The sequence below is a fragment of the Zingiber officinale genome, chromosome 2A, assembly GCF_018446385.1.
Source record: "Zingiber officinale cultivar Zhangliang chromosome 2A, Zo_v1.1, whole genome shotgun sequence".
NCBI classification, from domain to species: Eukaryota; Viridiplantae; Streptophyta; class Magnoliopsida; order Zingiberales; family Zingiberaceae; genus Zingiber; species Zingiber officinale.
The window spans coordinates 77,445,764-77,463,360 of NC_055988.1; the positions used below are offsets into that span (position 1 = coordinate 77,445,764).

At 34.9% G+C, this 17,597-nt stretch overlaps 2 protein-coding genes across 3 annotated transcripts; one reads left to right on the forward strand and one right to left on the reverse strand.

Moving 5' to 3' along the window:
• Positions 1–117: 117 nt before the first annotated feature.
• Positions 118–812, reverse strand: LOC122041265. The gene has a single exon (XM_042600898.1). It carries the CDS (start codon positions 756–758, stop codon positions 186–188), a length of 573 nt encoding a protein of 190 aa, XP_042456832.1. The 5' UTR covers positions 759–812; the 3' UTR covers positions 118–185.
• A 4,032-nt stretch (positions 813–4,844) lies between these two features.
• On the forward strand, positions 4,845–11,870 carry LOC122041266 (oligouridylate-binding protein 1-like). Of its 2 annotated transcripts, none has more exons than XM_042600900.1 (12): positions 4,845–5,182; positions 6,203–6,264; positions 6,669–6,771; positions 8,606–8,682; positions 8,768–8,829; positions 8,937–9,024; positions 9,147–9,222; positions 9,296–9,326; positions 9,617–9,739; positions 10,646–10,728; positions 10,894–11,067; positions 11,346–11,870. In XM_042600900.1, exons 1-12 carry the CDS (start codon positions 5,045–5,047, stop codon positions 11,622–11,624), a joined length of 1,296 nt encoding a protein of 431 aa, XP_042456834.1. In that variant the 5' UTR covers positions 4,845–5,044; the 3' UTR covers positions 11,625–11,870. The 2 variants fall into 2 exon arrangements, with proteins under 2 accessions (XP_042456834.1, XP_042456833.1); XM_042600899.1 differs by having other exon boundaries at positions 4,846–5,182; positions 10,643–10,728.
• Positions 11,871–17,597: the final 5,727 nt, after the last annotated feature.

A 17,597-nucleotide genomic window follows, 5' to 3' on the forward strand; every position in this document is an offset into this window, starting at 1 on the left:
ATTCATGATCTATAGGCGTCTGCACGCACACACACACAAGATATGCCACTCTAGATATGATAACGCACAAGCGCGCACGACTCTAGATATGATAACGCACAAGCGCGCGCGCACGCATACTTATAAATTGTTTTATTTAGTTTGTTAAATTCACTTTCATTGTGGAGTTATAGCAACTAATGGCATTACAGATCTTCTCCCACAACACACCAATTTCCCCCATCTTCCAACTCCCACACAAACCTCACCAAGGAGAATCCCATTGCGTCATCATCATTTCCATACAACGCTATTTCGCCACTCGCTGTGCCCGTTTCCAAGCCTACCATTTCTTCACATTCATCGCGGCAACTCTCATTGTCATCATTGCCATCGTCGTCATAACTATCCCAATCACGATCAGTCAAGAGATCCAAGAGTCCACTTACCGGCCCTGTCAATGCGGACGACACAAGCTTTTGATCACGGTCTTTGTTCTTTCCTTTAGTCTTGAGTCGGGCCTTCTGGACGGGATGGCTATGGCAACCAGTGCACCTTGGCCTTCGACATCGGCTGGTGTAGCGAGAGTGGTTGGTGGGCTTGGGGGGCACCTTGGTCACCAGAGCTCTCGTTGGGACACCATCGACCTTGTTCACAATTCGCTTCGATAAGTCTGATGGCATCTTGTCGACCTTGTTCACAATTCGCTTCGATAAGTCTGATGGCATCTTCTCATAGAAGATGACCATCCCATGGTGCCTTCCTTTTTGCCTCATCATGCTGCTTCTTCTTCTGATTGTCAAATTGTGCCCACAAATTCAATACTCGCGTTGTCTACATATTTATAGCGATCGGTTTACATTGAAATGCCTTTGCTTTCTTGGTGAACAAGTTGGAGAACATGAAGAGAATCTTCGTATCTTGGTAAGCAAGGCACAGTTGACTTAGGGAATCTTCGTTTTATTTTATTTTTTTAATCATTTTTTGTAGTTTTTAATGTGCTCGGCTCGATCCGTCCTTAAACTGTCTGGCCCAACTGACAAGTTGAGCCACCTCTGCCTAACCCAATCCGCAAACAAAGCTAGGTCAGGCTTGATATGACCCAATTATCAAAGTTAGTTGGTTGGCAGGCTGGGTAAGGGGTGAACAAAAGATTGAATTAATCGATGGAACCAACTGAATTCGGAAGTTTGGTTCGGTTTATTCAGATTTTTTTTAAACGTAAATTAATTTATTTGATTCAATTTCAATTTTAAACTTCACAAATCAATTAAACCAAAATATTGACTTATACTTTAATTTGAAAATAATTATTTAATTTGATTGAAGATTCTACTATTTAATATCTATGATATCATTAGTCGTCGATTGATGATTCATGACATCATCAATTAACTGATTGATGAGGGTAACTAATCGAATTAATTGATTTTATATTGGTGGTTCGGGTTGTTTAATTTTGATCGCAAAATTTAATTGATTCAATTTATTTATAAAAATTTAATTTCGATTTATTTAATTCAGTCGGATGGTTTTAAATACTTCTCCTAGCTGGGCCACATATTTATCATAGAATAAAAAAGTTATAATAAGATTGACTAAATTCACATAATCAGTTTCAAAATAACTTTGACCCATTTTAAATAAAACCATTATAACAACTATATATATTTTTAAAAAATATAGAATAAAATATTTTTAAAATATTTTAAATAATAATAATAATATTAAGTCTATTATGAAGAGGAAGGAGACGGTGGCAGTGAGCCTAACGAGGACATAATGAATTACTCCAACAGACTCAATTCAATGACATAATAATGCTTGGGTTAAGATTTTTGCGATGAATGCAGGATAATACTTTACGAAGCTATCAACTTGGAGCTCCCTTTGGTTCGAGATGATCATCGGTTCGAATTCGAATCAGGAGGCATTGCTTAATGCCTCTAAACATAATGAAAAGGATAAAAGTTTAGATATTTTCTTTATTTATTCTTTTTGAAGAAAATATTTGAACTCGTTGAGTCTAACCACCGTTAACTTCATGCCTAGTGGATTATCGAACACCTTTCGATTGGTTAAGAAACATGCCTTATCGAAGGAAGTACTCAAACAAAGTGGTTCAAGCACTTGCAACAAATTCTTTTTTCAGAGTGGAAGTTTGACATAGATCGTGAGCTTACTTAAGTCTAGCATAATAATCCGACACCATTTACCATCTCTTTTCAGTCATCAAATACGATCCAAAAACAATTATGAGATATTTTAATTTTATTTTATAAACTGATTCTAAAATATAAAAGATAAAACAAAAATGTTAATACATGTTTCAATCTTTTCCTAAGTCCCAACTCAAATCATCTAGAACCCAGTGTTTTTTTTAAAAAAAAACAAAGGTATCATTTTTTTTTTTGTTATACTACAAGGTATCTAAATTTTATATATATATATATATATATATATATATATATATATATATATATATATATATATATATATCGCCCCCTTACATCGCATATTCTGTGAACACCTAATTTTTTTTTATTTAATACTATAACACAACCACTAAATGTTAAACGCAAGAGAGAGAGAATTATTATGCTAAGGACTCTATCTTACGGATTGTTACTGATTGATTGCCATGTCATATTATTTTATTTTTTTAATACAATATATTCTCTCTTTTTTTCTTTTGCTTCTTCATTCTCGCTGCATGCTCATCGTGCCTCATCGTCGCACCTCGTCGCCAGTGGCCACCCGCCCCGTTGCCAACCACCCTCCCCGCCACCGCCCACCCTCTCGGCCACCGGCCGCCCGCCAGGCCGAGGCTCGATTCCAGCCGCGATCCTGCACGATCGCGGTCGTGTTGGGCATGCGACGATCACGACAGATTCCGGACGCGACCGCGCCAGAATCCTTACGCAACCGCGCCGGAATCCAACGCGATCACACCCGTGTTGGGCAGGCGACTAGAATCTTGATGCGATCGTGTCGGATTCCGACATCGCGTCCAGATTCCGGTGCAGTCGCGTCCAAATTCTGACGCTTCACGTTTGGATTCCAGCGCGGTTGCATCCGGATTCCGATGCGGTCGCGTCCGGATTCCGACGCGGTCGTGTCCGGATTCTGACGCGGTCGTGTCCGGATTCCGATGCGGTCGCGTCCAGATTCTGGCACGGTCGTGTCCGGATTCCGACGCGGTCGTGTCCGGATTCCGATGCGACCGCGTCGGAATCCGGACGCGACCGCGTCTGTGTTGGGCAAGCAGCTGAAATCAGGTCGCTGACCCAACATGGACACGATCGCTTTCCCATAGTTCGGTAGTGGTCAGATGGGCGGCGCCCGGGTGGGTGGTCGGCGGTGACGAGGTGCGGTGACGAGGCACGACGAGGTGACAAGGTGCAGTGAGCATCCAGCGAGAACGAAGAAGCAGAAGAAAAAAAAAAGAAAGACAAAATGTTGTATTAAAAAAATAAAATAATATGATATGGTAGTCGGTCTGTAACAATCCACAGGATAGAATCCGTAGCATAACAATTCTCTTTATATATATATATATATATATATATATGCACACACACATTCGCTCATGCACGACATGGGCGACTAAGTGAAGTTGAGACAATCAGAAATTAATTGGGGTGTTTGCCTCACTTTTGGATTCCTTGACTTTACTCAATCACCCATGGTGTTGTTGTGATATATATGTATGCTATAGTAACTTTGATTAAAATCGTGAATATTAACGAGTAAATTTAATGTTGAGATCAATTTAATAAATAAATTTCAATAACTTATTAAATTATATGAACACACGTAATACATATGTATTGAACACTTAAATATTGGTGAACCATATTTATGAACCTGGTTAAAGAATAATATTCGTAAATTATATTTATTAATAAAATTTTATCAATATACTAAATAAATAAAGACACTTTCAAAAGGACTAAATAAATTTATTTTTATCAAATTTAATAATCAACTAAATAAATTTAAAAATTAAAAATTTCAAATAATTAAATAACTTTGAATTCCGAGCTCGATAATATGTAAATGAACTAAGTTCAAGATAAATTTTAATCTGAGCTCAAGCTCATAAAAAAAAAAATTAATCTAAGATTGAATAATCGTTTCAATAATTTAATTTATTTAATTTTTAATCTTAGTTTGACTTGATTAGATTATTTTATTAAACAAGAGTTTATTATCCTAGCTACGTGTAGGTTGCTATTACTTTGATTAAAATTGTTACCAGAATAATATTTTTGTCAAAACTACGAAGTAAATTTGATTAAATTATAATATTTTTAATTAAGTTATAATAATTTTAATTATTACTTTTAAAAAATAGATAATCATGCACCATGAATAATATATTTTTTTATCACGTAGAAGTAATTTAACTCCCTATTAGATTATATTATAGCAATTTTAGTTAAAATTACTAAAAAAGAAAAAAAACATCATTTTTGAAAATAAAAAATGAGACAAGAGTATTTTTTTAAAAAAATATTTTAAAAAACTAAGGTGTCTCTTATGGATTTAAAAAACATACTAAGGGCACTTCGTTTCGCATTATAGTTTCTAATTTAAGGAGAACAGATCCTCGAGCCTAGATAGACTAAAGGAGGCCCACTAAACTTATTAGTGGGGTGAACTAGACCCGACTTATTTAATAGGTGGGTACACTCCATTCCATCAACGAAGGAGTACAGGATGAGTCCAGAGATATTGGACAAGATCCTTGCCCCGATTTAAGTCACGACAAATGTTACGAGTGATGGTCCAATGAACACTGAGCCGCTTCCCAAATTATCTCGTGCCTCTTTAAATGCTCACCTCCGCAGCCCTCGCCTTCCCCCCTCATTTCTAGCCCTATCGCGCTCTCCCTTTCTTCCCCCTCTCTTCTTCCTCCTCTTTTCCCCCTCGATCTCGAGGGTTTTTTTTTTCTTTCTTTTTTTATTATTTTCTTTTTTACTTGTTAAATCTTAATTCTATCTCGCTCGGTTGGATCGAGCTCGAATTGGAGTGGTACTGAAGAACCCTAGCGCGAGGTACGATGCAGCAGCAGCAGCAGCAGCTCAGGTTCAAGCAGCAGCAGCAGGCCTTGATGCAGCATGCACTCCTCCTCCAGCAGCAGCAGCAGCCACAGCAGCAGTCGCTCTATCCTCACCCGGGCCTCTTGGCCGGCCCTCAGGTCTCTTCCTACCTCGCCTTACCTGTTTGTTTTCCCCAAATTCCTTTTTTTTTATAGTCCATCTCTTGCGATTGTAAACAACTTTTACTAAAAGAATCCCGTTTTAGTGTAACTTTACTTTTTTCCCCTTCTTTTTCAATTGCTTTATTACTAAAAATACCTCTTCTGCTTTATTTCTTTCTCTCCGTCGATTTGAACAGATTTTTAGTAAAAAGTCTTCTTTTAGTGTCATTCTTCTATTTTGACCGATCGGATTTCTTTTCAATTGCTGTGTGGCTTGCGGATGGTAGTTACTTTCTGCTGGAAACGAGGGATGGTTAGTTGGTTTTTTAAAATTAGAGCTTGATGAGCAGTTTTGGGAAAAGGAATTGATGCGTTTGAACATATTTTAGTAAAAAGCCTGTTTTAGTGTAATTTTTCTGTTTACCCAATTGCTGTTCTTTTCAGTTGTTGTGTGGCTTGCGATGGTAGTGATTTTATGCTGGAAACGAGTGATGTTCAGTTGAATTTTTAAAATTAGAGCTTCTTGAGCAGTTTTAGGGAGGTGGGATTGACGTGTTTGGAATGGATAAGCTCAGTTCTTGGAGTTTCCTTCATATGTGGGTTCTTGTTATTTTATCAGAATTTATTAACCTTATTCTCTGACCTTTCTGAGAAACTTTTGTTTCTGGCTTTGGGGATTGCTCATCTCGGTTGTTAATTTAACCTATCAGTGACTGGTTCGCTTCTATACATTTTCTTAATGATTTTATGATCAATGGGTACTTTTCCTTCCATTCCTAACTATGAAAATTCCTGTCTACTTATTCATTACAACTACTTGCTTGTTAATGCAAGTTAAATGTAAGACTATCTGAAATCTTTTTTTTTTTTTTTTCTTTTTTGTGGTTTCATGTGGCATGGTTGAACTTTCTGCTAGTTTTTATTTTTGAAGCTTGCTAACAATGACTTTTGCAGCAGCAACTTGTTTTGGTTTCGTGGCTGATGTTTTCGTTGCTAATTTCTACTGCTGTTTTACAGATAGAGCCTATCCTAAGTGGAAATCTACCTCCTAGATTTGACCCAAGCACATGCCGGAGTGTGTAAGTTTCATTAGTTCATTTTCTTATTTGTACCTATACATTGTGCTATACCCTCTCTAGATTGTGCATTAGTCTGTGGGTTCCCTTGTTCCTTGTTTAGTTGCTATTTCACACTTCCATTTTTTTATATATTTTGATAGCTCTTATACTTGTTTCCATAGCCATATGATTAATGATGTTTCTTAATGACCTTTCAAAACAAGTAATCAAGTATTAGCTCTCTTCTTTTATGGGAAGCTCTTATCATGTTTAACTATGTTGATACTGCTACTGTCCTTGAATCTTTGCAATCAATACACATATTTAGGGCATCGCTCATTGTGTTTGCAATTTTGAATTTTTTTGTTCAATGATGTGATTGAATCTAATTGATTTGCCCCCTCTATAATGTAACTACATTGCAGCTATGTAGGCAATGTTCATCTTCAAGTTACTGAACCCCTTCTTCAAGAAGTTTTTCAAAGTACTGGTTTGGTCGAGGGATGTAAGCTTATTAGGAAAGAGAAGGTTAGTTGAATTGTCAATGTCAAAAGAGGGTAATCATCTAACTACTTTGATGGATTTTTTAGATCTTGCTAGGCCATTGGCCATTGATTTTTCAATTTTTTATGCCAACTTTTTTGTTTGTTTTAATTGTAGCCAAACTTAAGCTTGTTATTAAAGCTGCCCATTTGGATATGCCATTTGGAAATTTATACATGCCTATTCATGGAAATTGTTGTGTCAATTACGAAACTAAAGGACAAACACTTCTTTGTGACATCACGAGACATGTCTGACAGAATAATTTTAGTTATAAAGACAGCTAGTTCACTTTTTGGCATCATTTGTTCTTTAAATATCCTTGAGTTTTGAATGTGTGTGTGTGTGTGTTTCAAATTTGTATCTAATAGTAAGTTAGAAAAAGATGACATATTGTTGTCTTGGAAATTAACATTTGGCAAAGGGTTATTCCACCCACCCCCCATTTAGGTTGCATTTGGTATTTATTAATGGAATGGTACCATAATGGGAATAGGAATTGAAATGGAATGAATGGGAGAGAATCATAACTAGTCTGCTAACTTCCATTCTTATGTTTAGTTGTATTGTGGAATGGAATGAAAATATAAATTTTCCCTAACTTGGGAGAACCCAGTGTAAGTAGAGAATCGACTTGTGGCTCTTGAGGATCCACTGTTGGCTAATGCCACTGTCACCCTCAACCACATGCTTTGGCTCCTAATTCAGGCATGGTGCATCCTCCACTCCAATGATGATATGGAGCAACTTCCACGCCAAACCTCCGATCGGCTAGGAGGAGATCACTGCACCACTTGAGGCTGCTGTGTGCCTGCCCATACAGGTCTTCCCTATTAGATCACTGCCTAGAGTGAGCAAAATAGACAATCGTCACTGCTATGACTGACAGTGTCAGTGCCTTGACTCAAGTGGAGAAGGGAGCAAAAGAGTTGAATGATGAAGGGGTTAGAGTGGAGTTGATTTATCGAGGGAGATGGAGATGGGCAACAGTGGTAGAGGAGGAGGTGAGATGCAATGAAAGGAGATATGGTGATATGGGGGACAGGAGTCAATCAAGAAAGAATATTATGGTACTTATGCGAAGTCTTGTTTATTGATGCAAAAGGGTTGATTTCTACTCTTCCTCCGATATTCCATGATTGATGATGATTTTGAGTCACTGAATAAAATTGAGAAGACATTCAATCTCTCACACTGTAAGTTCTGTAGCTGGTGTCAACTCTTTTGAATAGGTTCATATGGGCATAAAAGCATCAGTAGTAAGTGATCTCTTGCCCATTGTGGAGTATCCATCCTTGTTGTAAATATATAGCGATTCCATCTCCCCTAAGCCTGGTGATCTGGTCATGTTTCCCCATTCTACACTTTTATTTGTATGTCGGCAAATAAACTTTGTTTGGAACAGTTGGATTTAGATTATCATACCTTGCAATTCTGCCCAACCTAATTCTTTCTGTGAAATAGATCCTGAGATTCATGGCAAGTTGAAAACAGCTGTAGATCTTATTTATTGCGAAAATACTTTGTCAACCATTACAGTCATCCTTATTGCCTAATATTGCCTTCAGTTCGTTGATATGACTTATCATGGCCAAGTCTCTTTTGATAGTGGGTTTGACCCATTGCACATGTTGGCAAGAAGCAGCATCATTTGAACCTGTGGAGCACTCCTTCAGTTGATGCATGGCATTGCATGCGACATTGTTGATGCGTCTTGTGATGTGGAAGAACATGCATAGCACACTTTTGGGCTAGCGTTAAGTGCATTATGCGCTACATATTAATGTTATGTGCTTATTGTTGTTCTTCCCTCTTGCAGTCATCCTTTGGCTTTGTTGATTATTTTGATCGCCGTTCTGCTGCTCTTGCAATTATGACACTTAATGGGAGGCAGCTGTAAGTTGGTTAATTTGATTTTGTTTGTGTTCTTTGTCTTCTTATTATTATAGTATTATCATGGTTACATTGCACCTTCTTGTAGGTTTGGTCAACCTATTAAGGTTAACTGGGCGTATGCCAGTGGGCAAAGAGAGGACACATCAGGTTAGTTAGTAGTCCATATCCTTTGCGAAGCTCATGCTGTTTAGATGGATTTGAACTGTGTTGGAAATTTACTGAATCACTGACAATTCTAATTTTGGTACATATAGGGCAGTATAACATATTTGTTGGTGATCTTAGCCCTGAGATTACAGATGCTACATTGTTTGCATGCTTCTCTGTATATCCAAGCTGCTCGTAAGTATTCACAATTTTTCTACTTGATATATAATGTCATTGTTTCAAAAGTCAATAGATTTCTGACTTTGTTCTTGCTACCTTTCACTAGAAGTTATTTGATTCCTCTCCTTTCATCACAGGGATGCAAGGGTCATGTGGGACCAAAAAACTGGTCGTTCAAGAGGGTTTGGTTTTGTTTCTTTCCGGAACCAACAGGTTGGTTGACAATTAGGCCTATGATCACCATGTTTTATTGTTTTTCACTGAATATTTTGACTATGCTGTGCAGGATGCTCAAGGTGCCATAAATGACTTGACTGGTGAGTTATTCAATTTCTTGTTGCTGTTGCCTTTTTCTCATGTATTTCTTATACCTGATTGTTTGGGTGTTGGACATACTTTCAGTGATTGTTGTGTTCATTGTGGACTTGAAGATTGTAGTCATGCTCATCGCACAAATTACAATGCTTAAATTTATGGAATTTGCCTTAATAATGTTCTTGACTTGTACTGTTGAAATATGTATAGTACGATAGTTTAATTTGTCTGTCTTTACTAAATTATGATTAGTTGCTAAAGTTTCACTCTGCTGTCTTGTGTGTTGATGTAGGCAAGTGGCTTGGCAGTCGGCAAATTCGTTGTAACTGGGCTACAAAGGGAGCTAATGCTAATGAGGAGAAACAAAGTTCAGATTCAAAAAGTGTCCTGGAACTAACAAATGGATCTACTGCAGGTGCGTGGCATCATGGACTGTTGCAATCACAGTGCAGGTTTTGTTATTTTCGAATTACAAAATTCAGTTAAAAAAAAAATCTTGGCTTTTGCAGAATCCGGTAAAGATCTAACTACTGACGTTATAGTGTCTTAAATCACAAGTGCCTATACATTGTAACATTCTAGCAGACTTTAGTTTCCTAAATCATAGGTTCCTACACAATATTCTCAGCATTCCTAACAGCGAGTACTTTGTCATCTGGAAATGACTTGCAAGTAGTGCAATTTATAGATGGGTGAAAGAGAAATGGAATAGGTCTATGATTGCTACTTGCCACCTCTCTGGTTGAACTGTGAATGTTGCCGACTTCAAGCTCTTGAGCCACTGTGTCAACATGGAGGAACATTCTTGATGATCCCTATCTTATTGCCAGGATAAGTGCTTCAAAATTCTGCCAGGAACAATCTATGAATTTGTTTTAACAAAGGAATTCCACATAGAGAAGAGCAGTGTTGAGTCAAGAGAACCCTCCAATTCTGTTCGTTACATGGAGATTAGGAAACGGAACATGATAACACCAATATTGACAGACAAACCATTCCTTACTGATATCTTGTTACGTTTTTACACAACATCAAGGTCCCATTACAACCCACAAAACCACCCTAACAATCAACTGAAACTACTACACAATTCACACAACTTATTAGTTATTACTACTTGCGTAAAATACTTTACTTGCGTAAAATACTTTACTTGATATGTTGTGACATTATTGTTGTGAACTTGGGCTGCAGTATCCAACAGTCTGCATTTTGTAAGTTCGATAACTGTTGCCCAAGTCCTAGCATTTCATCGTCATTGAAGTTCTTTGTTTTTCGTTCTGACTGATTGTTGCGCCTTGATAAATTTCCTGTGCAGAAGATGTACAAGAAAATGCAAATGATGATGGTCCAGAGAATAACCCACAATATACCACTGTATATGTTGGTAATCTTGCTCATGAGGTAGGCATCTGTCTCCTTCCTCATTGCTCGCTTTTCTTTCTCTTCATGTTTACCAAAATTCTTACAAAATATTTGTTTGATGAATACCCAGTTTAAAAATATATCTTATTTTACTTATTCATGTTCTTTCTTACTTTCTGATCTCAATGTATGTGAAAATGGCAGGTTACTCAGGTTGATCTCCACCGTTATTTCCATGCTTTAGGTGCTGGAGCGATTGAGGATGTCCGCATACAACGTGAAAAAGGGTTTGGTTTCGTGAGATACAGTAACCATTCTGAAGCTGCTTTGTCTATCCAACTGGGAAATGGCCGAGTTTTCTGTGGAAAGCCAATTAAGGTATGATTCTTTACTCAGTATTTTGAAGAAATATGATTTTTTTTTTTTTTTTTTGAGTAAAATGCCAAAGCCTGAATTTCTCATGTTGGCAATCTGCCATATAGATTGGAACATCTGTGATGCTCACATACAGACATTAATTTGAAGCGTTGATCCATGTCATTGTCATTATCTTTCCCATAAATATCATTTGATTGTTTTGATTCTCCTGAATGGTTCATGTACGCATAGTATACATGTCGTCGCAGACTTACTGCATCAATTTGTTTGCCTTTCAGTGTTCATGGGGTAGCAAACCAACTCCACCTGGGATAGCCTCCACCCCGCTCCCCCCACCTGCAGCCGCTCCATTCCCTGGACTTTCCACAGCTGACCTCTTTGGTTATGATCGCGTCCTTGCATTAAGCAAGCTGGGCGCGAACCAGGCACTGATGCAAGCTCCGGGTCAGCTTCCAATGAAGCAGGCTGCCATGGGACTGGGTGCAGGCGCGAGCCAGGCTCTCTATGATGGCGGGTACCAAAATGCTGGCGCAGCCCAGCAGCTGATGTACTACTAGTAATTCCACAGCTCAGTAATGGGCTTCTTGTTCCTTTGCATTTTATGGTTCTTTATTTTCTTCCATACTTCTAGTATATGTTCCAATACTATCATGTAGAATTTGTATCTGGAGATGTTTATGTAGACATGAAGGGATTTGTAGGGTTTGGTGAGAACTTGTTGGGGGAGCTGATACTCTGTCATGCCTCCCTATGTTTTTCATGTGTTAAAAATATCAAGGGGATGTCTGATTGTGTTGTTTTTATGTTTTATTATTTCTCCTTTTTTTGTGTTTTTTATTAGGGTTTTGAAATATGTCTACAAGTGTTGTGTTTTTTTTTTCCTTCTTATTTTCTCATATATTCTGAGATCTTAGGTGGGTTTGTTCAAATTTTGTTGTATGGATCCAGCTAGGGATAGAGATTGAAGGATCTTAAAGACCAGGATATGCACATTTTATGACTTGGAGGAGACGCAGGAATATGTTTTATTCAGTTGTAGGCCGATTAGTTAGCGAGGTAGGAGAGTTTTTACATATTGGAGGATGCGGAGAGTATTTGCACTTCGGTACAAATGGCAAAAAATTCATTTTGGAAACTAACAGATTTGAAAGGCTTGGAGAAGTTATGAAATGATCAAGAACCCTTGTTAGGGCATCCTTGAAGAGGATTTTCCTTTGAAAGGGAAAACCCTGGATGATCTGTCTTCCTTCGGAGCATGGAGATCCTTCCGAAGACATCGTCATTAAGTTTTCTCTTCTTGATGTCTTCTATCTCATTAAGTTCTCTTCTTCCAAATAGAAAATTTCTCTTCTTGATGTCTTCTATCTCATTAAGTTCTCTTCTTCCAAATAGAAAATTTCTCTTCTTGATGTCTTCTATCTCATTAAGTTCTCTTCTTCCTTTTTTCTATTTGGAGTTGTTTGATGCTTCCTTTTATGTCTTTTGACTGTATCTTTTTCATGGAGTAGTTATCTGGATCCTAGGAGTAAGAAATATCTTCAGGTGTATTGGGTTGGAGGTTATCTTTGATAATCTTAGTTATTCATCCAAAGTTATCAACGAAAATTCTGTTTAGTTTAGGTAATCGATGATTCCCGATTAATATTTCGTGCTCAACACGTCAGCAAAAGGGACATGCAACCCGGAATAAAAAAACCTCAAAAAATTTCTTGATTTCGAGATAACGAAATTTTTTTTATTCAAAATACCTTCGAATAAGAGAAAAATTTGATAAAAAAGAAAAATGTAAGGAAAAAAATAAAAATAATAAAAAATAAAATATTTTTTTAAAAATAAAAAAAGTAAAAAACATTAAAAACAATTTAAAAAGAGGGAAAAACGTAAAAAAAATTTTAAAATAATAAAAAATTGGAGGAAAAAATAAAAAACATAAAAAAAATAGAAAAATGTAAAAAAAATTAAAAATAATAAAAAGCGTAAAAAATATATAAAAAAATAAAAAACATAAAAAAATTTAAAAACATAAAAAAAATAAAAAATAGAAAAAAAACGTATAAAAATAAAATTTTTAACAAATTAAAAAGCGAAAAAATAAAAATTTGAAAAAATTTGAAAGATTTTAAAAAAATAAAAAATGAAAAAAAATAAAAAACTAAAAAGAAAAAAAACACAAAAATAAAGAAAAACATGAAAAAGAAAAAAAATAGAGTTTAAAAGATATATATGATTGGTTTTGTAATTAAGGGTAATATAGTAAAATATTAAATTAGATTATTTATTAAAACCTTCAAACAAACAAATTTTTGTTACATTACCTAAGTTGAATCAAATAACATTTGGTTATATTTTATTCCCCATAACCTTAGTTATGTGATTACTTGGTAATTATATAACCAAGGTTTAGGGCTGTCTCAAGATTCCTTGAGGCCCTAGGCAAAAAAAAATTTAAAAATTTTTTTTTTAAATATATTTTTTATTTTTTCTTAACATTTTTCATTTAGATTTGGGATCGAAAATAATAATTAAAAAATTATTTTTTAAATTAGTTTTTAAAAAGAATTAAATATTATTTTTTAAAAAAATTAGGGATGTAAATGAACCAAGCCGCTCATGAGCTATTCGAAACTCGATTCGATAAAAGCTCGTTTGAGTTCATTTAATGAGGTTTTTTAAGATAAACAAATCAAGCTCAAGCTTTACAGTACTCGACTTGTTAGCTCGTGAACATGTTCGTTAAGCTCATGAATCAACTTTTAAATAAAAAATAATAATTTTGATATTAAGTTTATAGATTTTATATACTACTTGTGAAAAATATAAACAAATATATTAAATTTTTTTATTAGAATACAATTATAAATTTTAATAAAAATATTATAATTTTCTCTAAACTAGTGTGATCGTGCACACGCGTTGCGTGTGTAATATAATAATATATAAATTATTTGGGTTTTTAAAAATCCAAATTATTTGGATTTTTAAGTGTGACCCTTATAAACCAAGAATTAATTATTTGAGTAAGATTCGTCAGACCCATGTAATAGTCACGCTAGAGAATCCCAACAACAAACTACTATAACGGACTTCCCTATGCAAAAAATTAATTTAATTTAATATTATATTTATCTTAGTAAAAAAAACTAAGAAAAATATATTTTTTAACATCGTCGGCCTAAAATATTTATAGAAGTTTCTTTGATCATAGTGTTGTCAATTCTAAGATATGAGACTAAAGAGAACTATATTTTTTATATAAAATAACCAGAGAAAATTAATGATGAAAAAAATTCATAATAATACGCTGTAGCTGAGTCTCGAACTCTAGATCACTAATTGTTTCGCTTGTGGAATTACTAATAAACCTTGGAATTATTTTTAATGTGAATAGAAAAAAGGACATTAGCGTAAATATATTTTAGGCTTCACCAAAGTTAGTTAGTAAAGGGGGAAGAATTTTAATAAAATAGTAAGATATATAACTTAATTTTTAATGAATATTTAAATTTATAATTTATATTTGTTAAACTCGTTTAGGCTCGATAAAAGCTCGAATAAGCTCGCGAGCCATAAATATATTCGTTAAATAAAGTTCGAGCTCGACTCGATTATAAACGAGCCAAACTCAAATATTCAAGAGTTCGGCTCGGCTCGGCTCGATTACACCCCTAAAATAAATTAATTTTTGATATAAATTTTAGTTTGACAGATATTTTGATAATAATTTTATTTTTTATTAATAAAACTATTAAATTATTTAATCTTTTTTAGTTAGAATATAATAAGACTTTATTAATTTTAATTTTAAAAAATTATCTTTGCTAAAGCATTTTACTTTGTATTTTATGAATAAAAAAAATTTCTAATTCATATTATTATAGAGGAAGAAAAAGAAAGAGCGAGTAAAAAATATTATTGGTATGGGAAGAGAAGGACGTTCTCTGTGAGTATCATGAGAAAGGAGAAACATACATAATCGCTAATGAGAAAAGAAAAGGACACAATGCACTGATGAGAGAACGATTAAGATTTTTAAAAAATATTGAGGAGAAAAGAATTCATTAGGTTTTATAAGAATAGTGTTGCCAGAGTAATAATAAAAAAAGAAAGAAATATGTTAATTTAAAAATAAATTATATTTAAGATAGAATAGAATCTCATATAAAATTATGGTAGACAATTAATAAGGAAATAAAGATAAGTGCAAGGTATAAATAGGGAGTGGAATGAATTAATTGATAATGTGTCATTAATAAATTAGCGAGACATTTATAATTAATTAAAATTAATGATGCTAATTTATTTATTTTTTAATATCTTCAATTAATTAATCAATGGGTCCTAATAAAATTGAAGTCCTAGGTATAGGCCTTAATGATCTATGCTTTGAACCGGGTCTGTCAAGATTATACATGATAATTTGAACCAAACACATTCAATGTAATTATTGATATAGGAAATAAGTATTTGTTAACTTTCTCTATCGAGTGATATGCTTATTTCTTATTAAATATCATAGGATGTGAAGAGTTGATCACCATCTAGAGATGATAATTTAGATGAATCGTGGAGTCGTGATAGAGATAATCTTAGTAGGATGTTAAAGGTTTGACACTTTGCTATGTTATCCATAATTCATTATATATAATATTTTATCAAATAACATTTAGGGTCTAGCGGTTGAGTTGTAGGATTCAACACTAAAAATTTTTCAAAACAATTTCTTTTTATGTGCACGGGATAGGCGGCTTAAAGTATGTAGGGTATATAATAAATAATTTGTATATATTTTTTTAAAATAAATTGTTTAGAAAATGTTTATGTGAAAATCTGAAAATATACATGATTTTTTTTTTAAAAAAAATGTCTACATAAGCAGTGAGAAAGATAGGGATTTTTTTGTTTGGTTTATTGGTTTAATTAAAAGCTTTTAGTTAAATTAAAGTATTTCAGTTTATAAGAAAATATGACAATTTATCAAAAGGCGTATTAAGGTTAATGTATTTACCAAAAAATGTATCACGATTTTGTATTTATCAAAAGGCGGAGTTTATCAAAGTCAATTCCCAGATTACCCCTCTGGCTAACCTGGCAACCGCCTTTTTCAAACACATTTTTCCAAGCATCCAAGCCGAAAGTAGAATAGAAAAATAATTTGTGGTTCGGATACACGTCTTCTCACCGTCTCTCTCCCTTCATCCCTCTGTGTGGTGTTATAAACTTGAAAGAAAAAAAAATATATGAACCCTGCGCTTGCCATTACTGCTCGTGGTGGTTGGCGATTGCAATAGACCAGTTAGAGGACAAATTAAGTTAAGAAGGTCAGCCGAGAAAACAAACTTCTTGCAAGAGGGAAATTAGTAGAAACACACATTTAAAGATTTAGACATGTATGTATGGATTTTTTTACTGTAAAATAGGATAGTGAAGGTAAATAAAAAGTACACCATTTGTGTGTGAAGGGTGGCAGCAAAAAGTGGTTTTATGGTTAATTTTGGTTGTGTGGGGAATAATATTCAATAACACCTGAATTATGATGTAATAGAAGACTTAATCAATTTAATTCATGTTAGTTTTTGACGTAGATAGTTAAGTTTGGCTAAAAATTGTTTATTTATGGTTTAGGGTTTAGTCAGTGGTGGGCCTAGTTTACAAGAAGTATCTGCTTCAAAAGTTGCTTGATATCACAGATATCATGCCCAACATGGGCCTGATATGTATGATATCAGGCCCAACGTGGGCCTGATATGTATGATATCAGGCCCAACGTGGCCCTGATATATATGATATCAGGCCCACCTTGGGCCTGATATCGATAATGTGTTATGTGGTTAAAACTTTGCTTTTACATCAGACCCTTCCTAGTTTGAGCAAAATTACAATTTAACTACAGAAAAAGATTATGGAGTTGCAAATTTACTAAAATAGTTTGTAATTTATTTATCAGGGATGATCATATAACTGACGAAATTCTATCTGAGATATGGAATACTCTTGATGCAACTTCTAGCATTGGACATGCAGATAATGTAGGAGAAGTATCCAGAACAAATATTCCATCATCTTCACAGTATAGTTGTGTGCATAACACAAATAGAAATACAAGCAGTAATTTCACATTTGATCTAAATGAAGAAGCTAGTGTTGGGACCTTGACGTCCGCTAGAGGGGGGTGAATAGCGGCTCACCCAAATCGTTCGCTTCCTACGTTGTTAGCTTGCGCAGCGGAATAATACAAAAATAAACAAGCTAAACAAAATACAAGACAAGAAAGAATGCAAACCAAGCTACACGATCATTTACGTGGTTCGGAGATAAAACTCCTACTCCACGGCGTATCCGTAAGATGGACGATCCCTATCCGTCGGTGGATTACTCCCCGGAAGACCTCCGGCTAGCTCAAACTCCTTGTGGGTGGAGAAACCTCACCACAAACTCACCAAGACCTCTTGGACACAAGGAAAACTCTTGAGCACTTGTAGACTACTAATTAGACCTTAACCAAGTCTAATTTCGTCAACTCAAACCAAGCT